Genomic DNA, 21,028 nt, shown 5'->3' on the forward strand with positions numbered 1-21,028 from the left:
AAAAAATGAAATTTTTATTTCGCGTATGCCAAAAACAAAATGTGCTCTTCGTTCCGGAAAGACTCGCTGGCCGGAACTGGAGAAAGCTACGTTCGAATGGGTTTTAGAAAACGCAACGAACGGATTTAACGTAAATCGAGCCGCTATTCGACTGTTTGCGCTTCGTTGGGCGACTTTAAATCCGTCTAAAGGAGAAAACTTTACGGCGACGCCGAACTGGTGCGGAAGATTTACGGAAAGATATGGATTTCTATTCAGGTAGAAAACTAAAAGGTCGTGATTTAAAAGAAGTTTAAAAATATCAAAAGTAACGACAAATTAAATTGTTTCCGACCAAGAAATAATAAAATTTTCGGAATAAAAGATTTTCACATTCAAAATATTTCAAATTAAAAATATTTAGTTAGCGCATTTCTTTTATTTAAAGAAATAAATTCGACTAAAGTATATCGGGTTTAAAAGTATAAAAATTGTGACAGCGCAAAATTAACTTTATCCGTAGAATATATTATTTGGATTTTCAATTATTAATATTAAAAATAAATGTGAAAAGTCATCAGAATTAATTGTTCTATCAAAAAATGAATAGTTTACACTTTATATTACTAATATTAGATAAAAATTATACAAACAGGCATAAAATCATTAAGCAGATATAAGAATTTATTATCAAGAATACACACAGTCGATATTACTCTTCGACTATTAAAATTGTGCATCCCAGACCTACCATCATTATCATTCAAAAACAATTTAATCTACAGTTATTGTCTGTACTTGTAAAGACCTTTTAATCAGTAATTTATAAATATAAATATTTATTAATATTAGTTTGCGTCTGGGTCGTTATGAATAATGAATTGGAATCTGTTAGTGAATACCAGTCGGACAGCGATTCGAACGGGTACGGTCCGTAAAAATAAAAAACCGCGAGTGACTAAAATATGGTGCAAAAAACTAGAATTTGAAACGGCAGAAGAAGCCGAAAACCACGTGAAAGCCCTAAAATTATGGAAAAAGTGTACAGCGTATAAATGTTTGGCCGGATTAAAAGTGGCCTATCGATGCACAGCAGCTCAATATAGGCAAATTGAATGTCCGGCGAGATTATATCTTTTATATCATGCAGAAGATATGAAAGTATCGTTGTTTGAAACGACAAGTGAGCATTGTAATCATATCGACGGAACGCGAGGGTTGCCGTTAAAAACGAGAGAATTTGTGCGTCAAATTTTTAATACCGGTATAAAAAAACCTAACGCTATTATAGATGCTTTTCGGTGTCGTAACCTAACAGTACCTGACAAAATGAAGTTAAAAAATTTTTTAACATCGCTCAGAAAAAAAAAGTAAGAACTTTAAATACTCACTATCGATTACTTCTTTTAAAATTTTACTGTATTTGATTTGAAATTTTTTTGTATATTATGGGTTTTATTAGTTTGTTTTACTTCTTTTAATCATTAACGAAGCGTTTCATAAAGTTTAAACTATTCATTTTAAAGTTTTAGTATGTCAATGTTGAATCTCAATATTCTCTGGAATATTTATTAAATATTCCCTGGAATACAACATATTCCAAGGTCTCTTTTTTATTTTAACCCTGGAATAGTTTACTGTCGTAAAACAGCATTATTGCTAAGCAGTCTGTGTTTTATAATCTTAATTGAAAATAAAAAAATTGCGGTAAATTATTAGATGTAATGCCGTTTTTTGTCTATCTATTTTAATACTGGTTTTTTTTTTATTAACTTGTCGGATTCCTTACTTTAACAGCTTATCTGTTATCGAAGAAAACAAACGAATTTTAGCAAAATGAAAAGTTTTTGGTAAAATATTAATTATTTGGTAAAATATTAATTATTTGGCAAAATATGTATAGGAAGGTTTATTGTTTAATTAAAGTTACGCTTATGCTAACCAAATTTTTTCGAATGAAAATCCAGTCGCTTTCAGTGCGTTTTTTTCAAACGATCATCGATGCAAAAAGGCGGGTTGACCGAATGCAGTAAGCTGTGAGCGTTCTTTTTGTATTTGGTCAGTTAAGGCATAACGTTCTCTTTTTTCAAGAGCGCTGAACCCAGACGACGATTTTTTTATAGAACTATTAAGGATTTTACTACATCTCGGAGAAACGAAACTTTCTGGCCAGCCGAGTTGTCTACATAACTAACTAGTACCTAAATTCTTTCCTTATCGTTTTCTTAGGTCCCTTTGATGTGTTCTTACTCTTTTCAAAACAGCACAAAGATTAATGTTTTCCGTATTTATCATACCGTAAAATACGGGCATGCGCCAGTTTTGTTTTTCGAAAATTAGGCATTATGTTGCACACTTGATCTAAATAATCGACTCGACATTTGATTTCTCTCGAATGTTGAGTACTATGAACAATATTTTTTTGCGGGAGTTTGGGTTGTTGTCGAAAGAGGATTTTTGGTTCAATAATATCATTTCTTTACCTTTTATCGTTTGAACAGCTCCGGGTAAATCTGTTTGGCGCGGTAATGTATTTATTAAGGAATTCGTGGATTCATCTATAGGTGGACGGATGAAAGAGAAACAGCGAGTTCGGGTCGGAGAATTCAGTGGTATGTGAACGGCATACTCTCTTCCATTGAATGTAATATCAATTTTATCGAATGTACATGGGGTTATTTCCCTCGCTCGCTTAATTACAATGTTGTTGTAATTTCCTGTACCTGGATCGGACTCGTTTTGTGGGTGCTGGAACTGTTTCTGTTTTCAGCCGGGAACATTAATCATCATACGATAAAAAAATCATCAGATGATGCTTAAAACTCGTAGCTGTCATAACCAAAGCAGGAAAATACATACGAACTCGCTCTAGATTCCAAGAATCTACCTTTCTTTTACTCTCATCGATTATCCTATCGATTTGAGATGATCATCAAAATGCCATTTTCAGCTTTATAAAAACTACAAAAACATTTTCCACGGAGAAAACCTTAATTTCACAATTGTCTAAATTCAAAAACCATTTATTAAGATAGGATTTTAAATATTAATTTCAATCCGCCGAATAAATAAAAACCACTGTGTAAGTTGCAATTAATAAAATCTAACGCCATTGTTAAATGCAATAGGTTGTTAATATACATTCGTAAAAATGAAATTGCGATCCAAGCAAATATAAACTGAAACTGGATATGACAGGTTCTACTAGGTAATTAACCACCTAAAAGGTTGTGGGGAGCCTACCACGGTTGCTGGTATAATCGCTTCAAAACTATGCTAAAACTAACGAAAAGTTCAGCTTCCTTCCTAAAAATTACGAATGTATACCATTTCTAGGGTTAAAGTCGATATTGTAAGTTAAAATGAGGTATTAAAAAATTAGATTATATATTCCCCAAATCTAAATGGTGCAGTAAATGCCACAATACTATTATAATAACAGTTTTTGTAAACGAGTTAGAAATTCTAGTAAAAAATTTGATTTTTTACATTTTTTTTGATTTGATTATTATTTAAAAAAAATATATATATATTTATATATACTTGCGTTTCCCGCGGCGGTCAGGACGAAACCCCATTCCCGTCTGGACCCTCTTGTGTAAATTAAATTCACGCTAGTGAGAATAATGATGATGAATAAAATTTAAAGCCAGTTCACTTTATAAAAACCATCAGTATATTGTAATTTTTTCAGAGCAACAATTTGGTTAGTACGGGATCCACTAATTGGTCTTTAGATTTCCCGTCGACTACGCTCGCGAAATGCATAATCAGAATTGTAAACAAAAAATACCATCACAATGTCATCGAATCTCATAAAGATTGATCCAACAGCGGTAGCATAAAACGGCAAAAATGTAAAAAAAAAAAATTCTTTGCAAGCACGAATCGGATGAAATCATGTTTAGTATAGTCGGAAATGAGGAATATTTGCAGTCATTGTTCGAAATTTTTTTTATCTATCTTTGCTCCTTTTAAGATCGAATTAAAAAAAAATTAAAAATGCATTTTTAGATGTTAAACTGAATATCTCTTTCGCACGCGCGCGCAGACACACCAAGGCTGATAGCTTCATTTGTTAACGAGAAATTAAAAAAAATAGTAAAAATCATTGGTACTCGTGTCCTAACACTTTAAAATAGAAATTTTAAATAATCCTTTCGTAGTGCGCACTTAACACCGTAAGAAGAACGAACGCGAATACAATTTTTCGTAAATTTTATCTTCAATAGTTTTTGGTGGGCGTTGATTATAAATCACTCACGACATGTTCTTTTATATATGCAGATAAAATATTTTTTTTCTTTAAACGGATTTTACTCCCGTTGACAGCCCCAAAGAATTTTTATATTACTTTTCATTATTTTTTAGTTAACATCTTCTTTTATTTTAATTGTGTTACAGTCGAACCTCGACATTGCGAAAACCTCGATTTTACAAATTATTTTACCGAACCGTGGCATTTTAATAAATGTACCTCTATTTAACATATTCATACACCTCTATATAACGAAATTGTGACACTGCATATTAACATAATATGTAACAACATACAGTAATTTTTACGAAATGTTTTTTTTAAAAAAAATAATGTACCAGTATATATACAAAACGTATTCTTGACAATACTCAAGAATAACAGGTTATTTTTTTTTGAACTAGCAAAGCGAAAATTCTCAAGATTCTCGTATAACCCGTTAACAATGAAATCTAACAAAAGATTTAAACACCTGCTCTACAGTTACTGTCTGCCTATATATTAAAGTAACGGAATTTCTCGAAATCCATTAACTAACGCAGAGCACTAAAATTACTGTGCAAACTTTTATTCATTTATCTAAACGAGACATTTATCTACAGTACGTAGACATAACAAATAGAATTCTTAGAAAACATTTAACACATACTCCCTTTATTGTTCGGTGCATACGTACAGTTGAGCAGTAATTTTTCCTCGGATTAATTCAGTCGGTCTCTGTCTTTGGATTACGTTACTCGCGTTATACAGTACCGTTTCTTTAGTGTGCCGTATACAATGTCAAAACGGAAGTGCATTAGCGTATCAAAAAAAATTAGCGTTATATACGAAGTCGACAAAGGTGTAAAAAAAAAAGATATCGCGCAAAAATATGGAATCCCCGCGAGTTCATTGTCAACAATTTTAAAAAATCGGCACGTGATACTACAACAACTTGACCGCCGTAAAGAAAATCTATCGAGAAAAAAACTGAGAGGTAGCACGTATGATGATATCGACGAAGCCATTTTAAAATGGATGACGGTGATGCGCGAAAAAAAGCTTCCGTTATCCGGTACATTAATTAGAAAAAAAGCCCTGGAATTTGGAGCCGCATTAGAACACAAAGATTTCCAGGCCAGCAACGGGTGGTTAGAGAAGTTTAAAAAAAGACATTGCGTTATTATTAGGTAAGTCCTTACCTGAGATATACTTTTTATACGGTATGTATAATGTATTAGATTAATATATAACGCGTGACATAAAAAAAATACATTTTTTTTCTATAGCGCAATTAAAAATAAAAATAACTGTACTTAATTTTAATTCATCGTAAAACGGGTAAAACGTTCGAAAAAAAATTAAGACTGAGAATTCTTGTTACATTATATAACGAAAATCTCTGTGACAGGAATTTTTCCCGGGATTCTTGATCTCGTTATATTGAGGTTCAACTATATTACTGTTGTCATTCGTTAGTTAATATCTTATCTTTCCATTTACTAATGCTATCGCACAAATTAAACTCTTGATATGATAATTTTATATCTATTTTACTTCAATTGATAAATGAATAACAATCCTATTGTTAGGTTGTTTTTCTACTTTTAAATTATATAACTGGACTGCTTGTTAACGCTTGACCAGAGTAATAAAACAGCTGTACAAAGTTATATTAAAAACTTTGATATGTAATTAAGAAAAAAAAGATAATCAACCGGCAACTAAAATATCTGATGTGGACACCACATAACTTCCTTGTACGCCTATTAAATTACATATACACATTTTTAAAAGTATATAAAATTTCATTCCATTAATAACTTCTGATTTTTTTTCATTGTTATTGAATATTTAAAAAAATGAAATTACTGAATTATTATTGTAAACGTTTTTTATAATCGGAGGTTAATCATTATTAATAAATCAATAATTTCAATAAAAAAATACATATTTTTTTTTTATTTGAAGTCGGATTCGAACTGATGTGCCTTTCCTTGGAAGGTCCAAATATTTCATTTGGCTACAACTCTGAAACTAATGAAAATAAGTACCACGTATGATATACCGTTGAAAAGCTCTCAAACTGCAGTTAAGAAAAAGTCCAAAATATTTGGGTTTTTTGGACACTTTACATCCAGTTGACAATCAAAATGGGAGGTGCAGTCCTAAATACGAAATACGTTTTTTTTTTTTTTTTTTTTTTTTTGCGAGATAATACGTACGTACGTACAAACGTCATGCCGAAACTAGTATAAATGGATATTTCCGTCATCAAACCGAAATTTTTCGCGATTACAATACTTCCTTTACTTCGTATAAAACGGGCGTGGTGTCCATCACCCTTCATATAAATAATTGAAAAATATAATTTTTTAAAGGAGAAATCAAACTTAACAATCGGATTTTTTTAACTTTTAGCTTTAAGTAATTTCAGCAATAACGACGAACATAAATAAATAGATCTAAGCCCGAAAATTAAGCTACGCATCCATGTAAACTTAATTTATAGATTCTACTTACTGAAAAACTTAAGTACTAAGAAGCAGCGATTATGCTTAAGCATAAAGTACCACCTTTAATTTTTTTTATCATTTATTCTATTAAATCACGGTACTTAAATTTTAAGCGCATGAGATAAATCCTTAAATATTTCTATACGGGACACCATCGTTACACTTAATTTGTGCTCAGCAGAAGGAATTGTTTTCCTTTATTTTTTAAAATTAAGATTTGAGATTATATTTTAATCGTTCTTCACGCTTAATATTACACAAACTTACGTAAAAATTCAATTATGAAATTTAAAAAGCTTAATAAATTTCATATACATTTTGTACATTCTATTTTTTATTTATTATTACAATAAATTACACTTTTGTAATCTGTACCGAGACAGTATGCCGTACTAATTAGTCTGAAGTAAAATCAAATCAAAGCTATCGTTATTTATATATATATTAATAAAGAAATTTAATGTAAAAATATGGAAGAATATTATTCCTGCATATTATATTATTATTACTACTTCATGTTTAAATTTGTTTCGGAGGTTCGACTTACCGACGACGGCTGTCGGTACGAAAACTCCAGCCTGTCACGGACTTCGGCTGATACAGATATATAAATTTTCTATTTATTATCAAAAACTTCATTTCACAGATATAATTTCATCGCATATATCATCACAAGCGTGGGGGCCAGGACTGTGCTAGCCGCTGTTATTTATTTAATCTATCTTTCTCTATTTTTATTAATTTCAAACTTAAGGATTTTAATAATGTTTTTCTTTCAGTAATAACGACGATCATAATTTAAATCAATTTCCTTTTTTCTTTTCAAAATTTAACTTCATTAATTTATAATTTATTTTCTTCAATTCAATAAACTAATAATGGTCAATGTTTCATATAATCAGGATAATGATTTTTTCACAATTAAAATCTTTTATCTCGATTATCGATGTAATTAACTGTGTATGAAATATTTAATTATAATATTTAAGAAATTTCATTGCTTTACTATATATATATATATATATATATATATATATACGTACTTTTTTAAAAAAAAATTATACATTTTTTTTCCTAAACGAAATTATAATACCGGCAGTAAGCGGTTTTCATCTAGTAATTCCGCACATTAACATTAAAAAAGTACAGTATTAGAAATGAATGTAGCCAGTATGTAACCTAGACCTAACAACCTTGACCGTGTGTATTCCTTCTATTATGACCGACTAGTTTTGAACAGATCATAACAAAGAAACGGAAAGTATTGCTATAAATATAACAAAATCATGATTCTTATATAAAACAGATTTCACGAATACCGCTAAGACAAAATTTCATTACTTTATTGAATTATAATTTAATCCCATATAAACAAGGATTAATTAATTTACTGTCAATACATCGGGCAGAGAATAGAATTAAAGCGAATATACGAGCCATCATTCCATTTTAGATGAAACTTGCTCCGAGAGACTAGATGCAAGTGCCGGATCGTGTCTTTATAATTATTTTTAGACACATTTTCCCTTATTCCACCGAGTAGAGATCCGGGATACCTTCATTTACCTAACCGTTTTTTGACGTGTAGTTAGTTATGCGATAAGAAACAAGTTAACTCTCAAGAAAATGAAAATTTCAGATAAATCATTTTCATCTATTCTATTTAGAATTGTGAACGTTTTTGCAATAGCGATTCGACCCGAATTACCGTATTAAGAAAAAAGTATACAACAGATTCCTTTAAAAAAATCAGCTTACACTATTACTGATTTTACGCAAAAAGAAGTCGTCCGGCTATTAAATATGACGTTTTTAAAAAAGTTTATTTCTCGTTTCGCAAAAATTATTCTTCCTCAACCGACTTTACAGTAGAATAAGTATAGTTGGTGAAATTTAAAAAGAAGTCGAGAAAAACAATGAAAATCCGGGTGTACAAAAAAAGGATATCGGGATTTTAATCTGTTGTAATATCTCTTGGATGAGGTGACCGTGTTGAATTAATGCTAGAATCAAGAGCAGAGATAACAATTTTAATCGCGCGCATAGCTGTTGATCGATTCCTTCTTTTTCCGCCTGGTAGCGCCACTAACATAGATGGCGACCCCGAACAGAAAGGCTTGTGTGTTCTGCGGTTAGCTAAATTTACGGGTAAGTCTGTAGTTAAAAGTTCAACGTAGTTTAATCGCAATCCTCCGAGTTATTATAACATTCGTAGATCGCATCTGTGCAAAAGTTAGAGTATGGGACGACCGTGGCTGTCTGAAGAAAATATTGAACGTATCGAGGAATCTTCTCTACGTAGTCCTAAAAAATCTGATAGGAAGGCCGGCCGCTTACTAGCGATGCCGGTGATAACGGTGTTGAACGTTTTAAGGAAACGCCAACGTATGCGTCCGTACCGTTTAAGGCTGTTACAGGCTTTAAAGTCAACAGGCTACGCTGTGCTTGGCGACTTCACGATCAAATTATTAGCATAAACATGACGAGTTTCTTGAGTGCGTGGTGCCGATCGTGTTTAGTGATGAGTCGCATTTCATCTTAGCGGTACAAACGTAACGGCCGTAACTGGGTGTCAGAAACTCCGCATGAACACCCAAAAATTAAACGTTTTCTCTGGATCATCTAGACTGTAGTTATTTTCGCTGAAGCAAGGATAACAGGACTTGCCCTACGGATGTACTGCAAACCCGGCTGTTTCCTCGACTACAAGTTAAATTAGCGAATTTTATTATAGATGGTTTGCCCCTCCTCCCTGGCATTACTCTGTACGGACGAGTTTAAATGAGTTTTTCCCTACCGTTGGATCATTCGGCAGGGATTCGACAACAGCGCTTCTTTGCGGTGGCTCTAAGGACTACCGATCGCCCTACGTGATTATTTCCTTTAGGATTTTAAAAGGATCTTGTATATTTGCCTCCGCTACCCACTGATCTACCCGTATGAGGAACAGGATCGGAGCAGATGTCGCTTTTATTGCTCCAAATATGGCGGTTCGAATCCCGGTCAGGCGTGGAATTTTCACATGCTACAAAATTGTCAATTTACCTTATTTTCTGCAATACGTAACTGCGGTCCCGGAGGATTAAAAAGAAAACAAAACAACGGGACGAACTCCCTATCGGTTAGATATGTGTCGCGCGACGAAAGACAATGAACATTAAAACCGTAAGACTTTATCGTTAATTTTATTTTTGATTCATTACTTAAACTCAAAATTAAGAAACATTCGATAGATTTAAAACTCTTTAAAACTTTAAAAATGTTAAATTTCTCCATCGATTATTAACAAAGTAATATTATTTTTATTAGAATATTTTACAAAATATCTTTTATAAATTTTTAAAATCTTTTTAAAAAGAATTTTTACAGTCGTGGTATTTGTTGTAATAAATATTTTAATATTGCTCAGTTTGGTTTAACTAAAAATATTTTGTTTTCCTGCCAATTATTTTTATATTGAATTTTTAACATTTTCAAGATTCATCAACGAATAAAATAAGATTTTTTATTATGACAATTATTTCTAGACTTTTAATGCTGTTAGATTTAGATAAAATATTTTGACTTTTTCTTTACAAGTAACTTTTATTTTTATTTTTAATTTACGTTTTTGTTTTAATACGTATTTGAATTCATTTTTATGATAAGTTTCCGAAAAATAAAAATAGCATATTTCAAGTAAATTTCTGTTTGACACACTTTACCTTCGTTTTATATTTTTATAGCTGCGTCGCTTTTTAAGAGTACTGCGTCTTTCTCTTCTAAAGAAATCTCGTTATCTTAAAATTAATTTATTGTTTATTTTCTCTAATACAGGAGTATAAAAAAGTAGAGGAAAGGCTATTTTGTCTAGAAGTATACAAAAATTATAGACTGCTTATTGCATGTCTCCAATTATAAATGGTCGTTTGTCATTTGGGCTTAAAATAAGTTTTACTCGAATTATAATTTTAAGTTTGTGATCGTAAACTTATTAATAACCGATATATAAATTTTTCTAAAAAGAAACCGACCGTTCATCTATTTTTTTTGTTATTTCATTACGCTTGGTACGCATTCTATAAATCGGGTGTCTACATACATAGTTCCCCTGATACGTTTCATGAAATTGACAAAAGAATATTTTTAAATTGCGGCGTCCGCATTATAGGAGTATTTCAAAGAAACTATAGGCAAGAACAGATAATTATAATTATTAAATATTATGTTAAAGTTTCATTAAAATAAATTAATACTCAAAATTTGACCAGACATTGTGTTTTAAAGGGACATCATATAATTAAAAAAACTAGACAGTGCAACTCAGCTGAGTTGCACCGTCTAGTATCATGTGTTTCTCGACGAACGGGAAACTATTAATACAAAACCTCTTAAAGAAAAGTTCCAATATCATACACATAACAGAACATGAACCGTTGCGCATCTTGATGGAGACGGCTGAAAAAGTTTCAGTTGTTGCTATCAATCGATAAAACTAAATACACGACCGACATTAGGCATTCACCAAATTATCTAGTAACAAACCTTTAAAGAATTGGGAAGCCGGGAAATTGAAATATCTTGGCAAAGTAATACGACCAAATTGGTTAGATAGGCAATTAAGGTTAGAATAAATAACCTACAAAAGGCCTACCACTTATAATACAAACAGGATTTCAAGGATGGGAAAGATTCGACATTACGCCACAGCAGTTACGTCTGCAGGGCTGAATGCGACAGATCGTGTAATTCTAAACCGAGGAGATGATAAATTGGAGTCGGAAAGGAAGATACTAAGAAAGATACTACTAGGACTACGGAAAACATCTCCGTATAGACAGACGAAGAAAATAAAATTGGTTTTCCACGCGCTCTTGGTTAGAAAGGATGAAAACAGACTGACGAAGAGGATTTTTCAAAAGAGCGGAACGAAAATTAGTCGATTTACGCGGGTGAAAGATCTCGTGATTACAGGGATAAATCCAACAGATATGAGACAGAGATACATTTAGGAAAAAGATCTAAGTTTGTGAAGATTTTTAGAAAGGAACCGTGCGTGACAGTATAACGGTAAAAAATGGTCGCAGGAAAGGAAAGAATATAGTTTGAAAATAAAGGAGAGTTGGAAGAAAAGGAAATCGGCCAGGTATTAACTATTGAACGTGGTTCTATAGTAGCCGATGACGAGAAAAAAGAACACGTCGTGAGTGATTCATACTCAACACCCGACAAAATCTACCTTAAGATAAATTAATGAAAATTTTTACACGCGTTCTTCTTACAGTGTAAGTGCACACTAAGAAAGAATTTTAAAATTCCGAGTTTGAAGGAGTTTGAAATGGAGTAAAAATGAGATTTCCTATTTTTTTAAATTTTATTTTAACTTATTAACAAATTTACGCATCAAATTGATTTTTCTTTTGTGTGATCTTCATGTAAATATCTAACTACCAATTTCTAGATTTTTGAAATTCGACTTTGAAAGGGATGAAGAATGGTAAAAATAAAAAGGCGAACAATGATTACAAATTTTTCCCCATTTCCGGCTATATAAACGTGATATCAATAGATTTAGGCTTGGAGTACTCTTCAGTTAAATAGCAAAAAACCATTTTAAAAAAATTTTTTATTTTTATTTAAGGGGTTAAAAAAGATAAATTGTATTTTACATTTTTGCTGTTTTACGCTATCGCTGGATCAATCTTTATGACTTTTGGTAAAACATTGTGATGGTAATTTACGTTTGCAATTCTGATTGTGTATTTCGCGAGAGAAGCCGCGACAGGAAATCTATAAACCGATTAGTGGGTCCTGTGCTAAATAAACTGTTGTTCTGAAGAAATTACATACACTGATAATTTTTAAAAATTTAACACGCTTTTTTATTCTCGCAAAGTTTAATTAACACGGGCAGCTCCAGACTGGAAGGATGTTTAGCTTTGACCTGCTAAATCGTTCCCCGATCGCGACGGGAAACGCAAGTAACCATACTGGGCGGGCAAAGCCGCGACGGGGATTATAAAACCGATTCGTTGCGTTGTTCTTAACCGATTGCAACAAGACAATTATTATGAAGTACAAAATCTGATAAGACGGTAAAAACTTTACGATATTTGTGGTGGCAAAACTTAAATAAAAATATATTATTTCTTCTTTCTTTTTCAAAATGTTACCTTCTGTTAGAATATAAGTTTTACCGTATAAGTTACTTTTATACGGATTTGAATATTAGATCGTGGATACCGGTGTTCTTTGTTGGTTGGGTTTCAATTAACCGCACTTCTCAGAAGTGGTAGACCTGAGACTGAGACTGTACAAGACAACACTTCATTCACACTCATACATCTCATACATATCATCCTCTGAAGTAATACCTTACGGTGGCTCCGGAGGCTAAACAGAAAAAGAGAGTCGTTGAGAGGGGTGTTGCTGGGGGGGGTTAACGACAGGATTAAAAAAAAAGAGATCTTATATATTTTTCCGTAGATGAGTTTCAGTTAACAATTTATAGATCATAATAAATAAATGTAACTTACCCGAAAATGTTACGAATGGGTTATTCCGTGTCAAATCAACAAGGTGGACAGCCATTCACAACCCGACCGACTGGAATTTTCATGAAATTTGATATGAATTAACTGTTGATAGGGTTATGAAAAAATACTGAACTTCAGATCTCTATCGTAAACCGTTTCATTTTTAGAGCCCTTCAAATTTTCTGGAAAATAGAAAATTTTGAGTAGCGGCAGTAGTGTTAGGTCAACGTAGCTCTGTTATTTATTAAGGTAGAAAGATAAACTTTGTCTCATTTTAAAGCTTATTTGATGCTCTTTCATATAATGTACAAACCTATTTACATAAATTTTGATTTCAAGGTCACCATCTTTGACCTTGAATATTAGGGAAAAACATGTCAGTTTTTTAATGAAAAATACATTTTATTCATCATTATATAATAAAATAGCTGTGCAAATTTGAAACTGGGATTGCATTGGGATCAAGAGAAAAAAAAAATCTTTTTTGTGAGGTTTTGAGGTGGTAAATACTACTTATATTTTGGTTGAACTTGGAAAGTCAAATAATGTCTTGCAAAAAGAAATTGAAAGTAATGAGAGGTAGTATGTTGCTCATTTGTTTTGTCTAGAAAATAAGAAATGTGTATCTCAACTCGATCAAATTATCGGTGAGATATAATGCGATGACTCGGTGTAATTAATGCAAATTGTAAAACAAAATTTATAGAAGCTTATTATATCATCAGTTTAACCGTAGTCTGTGTTTATTGTTTTAGTGTAAACAATATTAAATATGACCTAAAATATTTGATTTATTTAAATAATTTATTTGTGAAATAACATGATGTAAGAAAGCACGAGCACTGTATAAATATACCTGCCCTGAAGTCAAGATAATCAGTGTTCGCTACTAAGTAATTGCTAAATGTTTAGTTGTTTTTTTTTTTTTAAGTTAGGTACATTTTGAAGTACGGTAACCTTTTACAATAACAAATGTAATCCATTTCAAAATGTAGATCATAATAATGCTACTAAAAATTTAAGAAAAGTTTTACCATGGATGACAGAAAAAATCCAAGTTTAGGAAGCGATTGGAAGATCTGTGATAAGTGTCGGAAAAAATTTGCCACAATTAATAATAAAGCTTCAGAAGAAGCTTGTATCGTGTATTTCAAATAAGCGTATAAACACTCTTTTAAAATTTAACTTACTACTAATGTTATCGGTATAATTTTTAAGTAGCGATAATTGAAAGCCAATTACATTTATTAAACCTTTATAGTAAAATATTATAAGACTATTGTTAAAAGTAATACAAATTAAAATATTTATTTAAAATATCAACTACTGCAATGAAACGCGTAATTTAAGAATGTATAAAAAAGTTTTAATTTGAAATTTTTTTACTTTGCCTTACTTTTTGCATATTGTGTAAGATTTTAAGACTGTCAAAACGTCCAAATCATAAACGCTTAACTATAATTATTCGAAGACATGCATTATTATATTTTAATTATTAGTCGTACAATTATTATTTTATTATTACAGCTTCTTGTATTAGAAGTGAGTCTTGACAATTATATTTGATACACAATTATGTTTTACATTGAGTTGCTTTAGATCGTTTAAAAATGTATGACAGTTACTGTTTTACTTAAAATTATAACTTAATTTCACTTTTAAGCGTAAAGCGTAATGAGTTTCACCCTCATTTCGACTTAATATTCATTGCAGTCTTGTTATAAAACTAATTACAAATTAAAAAAAAAAGTAAATTTTGTCAAACATTGATTCACATCTCCTGATCCCAAAGCAGTACCAGCTTCAAAATTTCTCAATTCCTTTATAGTATAATGACGAATAACTTTTATTTTTTATTAAAAAATTGAAACTGTTTTTTCTGGATTTCTAGGTCAAAGGTGGTGACCTAGAAATCATGCAAACAGGCTTGTATATCATATGAAAGACCATCAAATAAGCTTTAAAATGAGACAAAGTTTATCGTTTTACCTTAATAAATAAGAAAGCTACGTTGACCTAACACTATTGCCGCTACTCAAAATTAGCATTTTCCAGCAAATTCGAAGGGCTCTAAAAACGAAACGATTTATGATAGAGATCTGAAATTCAGTATTTTCTCATAACCCTTTCAACAGTTAATTCATACCAAATTTCATGAAAATCAGTCGGTCAGGTTGTGGGCCTTGTTGATTTAATACGGAATGACCCGAATAGCACATACAACAATCTGTATACGTACCTGAAAAAAAAAGAAACAAAAATTATTAAATTAGTAATTATCTAACAACGAAGGTAAACAGTAAATTTAAAAGAAAAATAATCTATCGCATATACTATTTAAAATATTTATTCCAAAGTTAAAATTAACACATCCATATATCTGCGCGCGCGCGCGTGTGGATGACTTTTCTGCAATCCATTTCGTCTAATGGTAAGCGTAATATTCCGCGATGTGGCATGGCCAATTCATACTCTTTAGGTCGATCGAGAGATTAATATGTTCTATATTAATCGGGAAAACTTTATTCGTTAAATTTAATCTTTATTCCGCTGTTATGTTCTTCGCTTAAAAATTATAATAGTATTTATTCATATTCTACGCTAATTATGTCGTCTGATAGATGAACTACGTAATTGCAGTTTTGGTTACTGCTATAATTAAATTTAGATGTTTAGTAATTGAGGGTTTAAATCGGAACTTAATTTTCTTCCTCCTAAAGGATTACGGCGTCCCACCCATGCTAATCCTAATAAGGGAAGAGGAAGAATTCCCGAACATCACCACGCTACGACTTCCTTCACCTCATCGTCGGTGGTGTAATGATTACCTTTGAGATCCCTCTTGAGATGAGGGAAGAAGTGGAATAGCACGAGCCAAATCCGGCGAGTATGGCGGATGTGGAATAGACTCAAATTTCAGCTTGCGGAGAGCCCGTGCTTGCAAGATTATGGGCATGGTATTATTTCGAAAGCAATATACTCGTCGTCTGAGGCGTCTTAAAATCTCAATGTACCGTTCGGAGTTCACAGTCGTTCCGTGTTCCAGATACTCAATCACATAAACGTGTTTGGCGTACTCACAATCACATAGTACGGCCTACTCGTTCTTTAGATATGCCTAATTGAACAGCGATGCGTTGCTGGGCGATTCGCCGGTCACTTTGAAGCAAATCGTCCACTTTTCGATGTTTCTCGCAGTCACAGAAACTGGTCGTCCGCTGCGGGGTGCATCCTCAATTGACGCTTTACCAGCTTCACGTTCGGGAATCGCGTAATTTCAACGCCCACTTATTCACAGTACCTGTTTCACTACCGTAAACCGCTTTTAAACGGTGAAAATTATTCGTGGGATTCACATTTTTTGCTATTAAACATTCGATCACTGCGTGCTGTTTTAACCGTGTTGACATATTAACTGTACTCTGCTTCATATTAACTGCTACTGAAAACAAACCATTGTTTGTAAACGGATTTCAACGCATTATCGCGGGTATATAGAGGAGGATTTTAGTTATCATTTGCTAACACGCCCAACTCGATAGTACCTTTTGTTTCCGTGTAGCACGTTAGTATACAAAATTTATCAGCTTAGCCTCGTACTTTTAAATTGGAAAAAAACCGCATTCCACTAAAATTTGGAATTATGGAAACTTAATTAATCAAAATGGGACTGATTTTTTTATGAAAGTACCTTCATAGCGGTCTGTTTTAGATTGTAAATAATTCAATTTATTACTACTGTAGTTTCAACAATTTTATTTAAATTACAAGTATACGATAATCGTGTAACTGCTGCGCCATTAAAAATTCATAACGATATTTAAAACTATAAAATTCGATCTTTAAAACAGAAGTTCTTAGTAATGTGGTTATTTCGAAATAAGTAAGAGTAAGTGTCACCAGACAGTCTATCAGTTACCTATACGAAATAACTTATTTTTCTTTTTATACTGCAGTGGTTTTGATTAATTCTTTATCTTCAGGCTTTGTTCGTTTTTCGTAATTGTGAAGTTAGTCCTTTATTGAGCATTTATTTTTTCTTACTGGAAAAATATTTACGTACTAAGAAATGTATCAAATTCCGGTTGTATTTTTCGTGTTTTTTAAAACATAAAATAAGTGATAATATTACTTATTTTCTGTAGTTTTTTTTTGGTTTGAAAAGTAAACTAAGCTCTTAAATGCTTTCCGTATTATCCTTATTCCCCGTACTTAGTTCTTGCGTGTTACCGATCTAAAAGCCTGTTCTAACGAGATCGAGCAAAGGCAAAGCGTTATTTAAATTAAGGAGCTAAAGAATCCTACGAGACAATATTTTAATTAAAAACTATTTCGCTTTTGAAATTTTGATTTCGAATCTAATACAAGCAGTATTTATGGTAGACGATCGAATGAGGGGTGAGGTTAACACCTTTTTTATCCTCCAAAAATCACTTATTCTTGAGGCGGAAGATACAAAACCGAAACGAGGAACGGTCCAGTAATTTATATTTATTTGCCGTAATACATGATTAATGATTAATATAGAGAATAATTAAATAATAATAATAAAAAATTAAAAAATTGATTACATTACTAAAAGTTACAAAAAGTATCGAGTTACAAAAGGTATCGACGAACAAAACAAAAACTTGTTCGATATTTGCAGTACAATTTATGTAGCATAGAGCATTTGTACTCGTGATTATGAGCGTTTTAAAAAAAGTGAATACAAATTCAACATTTTTTCTTAACTTGAAACTTTAAAGAAAAAAATATTTCTTAAATTTGTACGTGTAATAAAAAAAGGGTTGTCTGGATGTAGTTGTGATTTCAGAATTATTTCTTTAACCGCTTTCTTTACCTAAACCGAAAGAAATTATACTCTATGCCGAGAAATATCTGGTTACGTACACGATCATATTAGATCGTGTACGTTTATGCCGAGTATTAACTCGGCTTAAACATACTACTAAGCAAGACGTTCTGTTAGTTACCTTCTGCCACGGATCGGTCCATCTACTCCGGATTTTGAACTACCAGTATTTACGTTTAAAATTGACTGAGGATTGTAGCTTAATAGGGGGCCGGGTTTTGTAAAATTAGAATATTAACAGTAATTACAGAATTCTGGATCAAATTAGGCTAAAGGTTTCTACTCTACTGAGGCGAATTTTTAAAAAAATTACTTAAAAGTTTGAAGATTTAAAAAAATCGTTACATTTGCAAAGAAAATGAAAAAGGATTGTTATTGCTATGGGCAAATTACCCATTACACTTTCTCTCTCTCTCACTATTGATTAGCAGGTAAAAAGGCTTGCACAACATACACAGAAAAAAGGGGAGAGAACGCGGTTATTGTGTAAAATTTATTTCGTCTGAAATATTATGTATGTGGTTGCTTTTACCGTGGAAATTTAGGCAAATGAAACTCAAATTACTAAAGCGAAATTAGTAATGTTCTTTTGAGTTGTAATTAAAAAAAAAAATCGTAAATTTTGATGCTAAAAAATGTAATATTATTTTGCGTTCATCGTGTATTAAAGCAAAATACAGTTTTATTTCGTTACTACGCCATACAACTAGCACAGAGTGCAATAACCAGGTGTCCTTCACAACGCTCACTGTTGTACTGCTGTTGCGCTGTAGCTTACTGCGCAATAGAATAGGTAACGCTGTGCACAAGAGCGCGCTGATGAATGTTCAGTAGTACGCTTATGTTAGAATTTAACGGTAGTAATTTGTTTTTCGTTTATTTTATTAAAACTAGTGTTATTTTAAATTTAATCTACGACCTATTATTCATGTAGTATCGATAAAAAAAAATGGACTATCGACCAAGAAAGAAAATATCCTTACAACTAAAATTGTTAGTAATTAATCGAATAGAAAACGGTGAAAAACAGTCGTATGTCGGGCGTGATTTAAATTTAGCCGCATCTACCATCAGATCGATATTTAAAAATAAAGATAAAGTTAAAGAGGTCTGCGCAAAAACTTTAATATCGTTGCATAAATCGAGATTGACGTTACCGAGATCAACATTGATGATTAAAACGGAGAAGATACTTAACGAATTGCTAACGAATTATGTAATACATTCAGAAAATGGAAACTGTGGAAAGAAGCCGGTGATATGTTTGCGTACCGTTCAGGTAAAAGCTCAAAAAATACACGAAAATTTAAAAATAATTTACAACGTAAACGACACAGATCTTATCGATGATTTTAATACAGATAGAAACTGGTTAGAAAGATTTAAAAAACGTTATATTTTACGACAGTTTGTGATAAAGTGCGACAAAGGTACTTCTGAAGATCTTGAAATGCATCGAGACTGTGAAGCCGATTCGTCAGATTTCTTAACCGATGATGAAATACTAAAGAAAATTAAACGGGAAGAAAATAAATTCAAGAATAAAAAGAATTCAGGGTAATACAAAATTATTATTATTTTCATTTACATTTGTTTTTAAAGGTAGAATGTTCGTATGTATGTTTGTTGTAATGTTAGCTTGAGAATCTCTTTGAATCAATATTTCGTAATCGAATGATTTTTAATCGGGCGTATTTATTGAATTTTTAATAAAGATTTTACGAGTACATTATCATCTTCATGTTTACACGACAGATGGTTCCTGCTATAGAACTTGATCTTTTCCGTGTCATGATATTTTGATTTAATAAGCCAAAAAAAAATCGCTGTGATTCTTCTTTTTCAATGTCTAGTTAAGAAAAATCTTTTTATATTTCTTTAAATTGTTTTTTTGTTGTTTTCATATTATCGACAAAACGTAGTGAATAGATTTTACAATTACATTTTTGTTCATTATACACATGATATTTTATTTTCCAAATGTGTATTTTGCGATCTGTTCAATTGTGAAGAATCTCAGCCAATTCATCTCTTCTCTGAAGCATTACCTAACGGTGGTTCCGGAGGCTAAAAAAAAAGCCCAAAACAAGTGACCAATAAGCAAACCCCCCCTCCAAAACCCGATAGATGAGAATATGTGTGACATGTAAATGAGCTGTGTACACAGGTGTAGGTACAGACACAGGCCTACTACTCCTGAGAAGTGTGGTTAATTGAACCCCAACCACTGTCTAGTATTCAAATCCGTATAAAAGCATCAAACTTTTACTAGGATTTTAACCTCAGAACCATCGACTTCGAAAATCTGCTGTTAAACAAGTAATTTGCGACGAGTTACCACCAGAAGAGTCCATAGGACTATACAGATATGACCGTAAAATTTCAAAATCAATTTTTTTTTAAAATTATAATTTTGATTACGATTTGTAATTTTTCGAAAGTTCTTTGTTTGATCTAGGTTGAAATCCTAAGTTATTGATTACTTTTTTTAGCCTTCTAGAATTCCTTAATATTTTTCATTCTTTTTTATTTCTTCGATGAAGGTTTTCTTTGAAAAGTTAAACATTCTGCTGCGTATAATTTGCGTTATAATTATTGTGCTGTACTGCTTATTTTTGAGATTAATTCTGAGTTGTATTAAGGATCGATTTAAAATCAGTTTCCATTTTTCTGGATCTATCCCAGTTTTTTTCTGAATCATAGTATAATTCATTCTGAAGATAATAATTTTTTTTATTTTAAGTTTCCAATACTTAGTTTGTATTATTATGATCGGGCCTTTTTTATTTTAATCAAATTAAAGGTAGACTTCTTAAAAAAAATAAATAAATAAATAAAATCCACTTATAAATGTCAGTAATTTCAGACAAGTTGATTATATATATATGCTTACCAAAAGTTCCTTTAGTGTTAATCTATATATACG

General features: G+C 31.7%; 2 protein-coding genes across 29 annotated transcripts in view; one reads left to right on the forward strand and one right to left on the reverse strand.

Annotated features, from left to right (window-relative positions):
- The window catches only part of LOC142329167 (uncharacterized), a 503,112-nt gene that overhangs the window by 397,221 nt on the left and 84,863 nt on the right, over positions 1-21,028 (reverse strand). The gene's annotated exons all lie outside the window — the stretch shown is intronic.
- Positions 1-21,028, forward strand: part of LOC142329169 (uncharacterized) — a 236,808-nt gene that overhangs the window by 170,989 nt on the left and 44,791 nt on the right. Inside the window, exon 1 of one of the 26 annotated variants that reach the window (XM_075373538.1) lies at positions 555-1,349. The exons of 23 other annotated variants lie outside the window; for them this stretch is intronic. In XM_075373538.1, the coding sequence (XP_075229653.1) occupies positions 856-1,349 (494 nt within the window). In that variant the 5' untranslated portion in view covers positions 555-855. Of the gene's footprint in view, positions 1-554; positions 1,350-4,852; positions 5,407-18,995; positions 19,660-21,028 lie in introns of those variants that run through there. 2 more of the 26 variants (XM_075373550.1, XM_075373532.1) reach the window with 2 other exon arrangements.

Source organism: Lycorma delicatula, chromosome 8 (assembly GCF_047948215.1).
Source record: "Lycorma delicatula isolate Av1 chromosome 8, ASM4794821v1, whole genome shotgun sequence".
Classification (NCBI taxonomy): domain Eukaryota; kingdom Metazoa; phylum Arthropoda; class Insecta; order Hemiptera; family Fulgoridae; genus Lycorma; species Lycorma delicatula.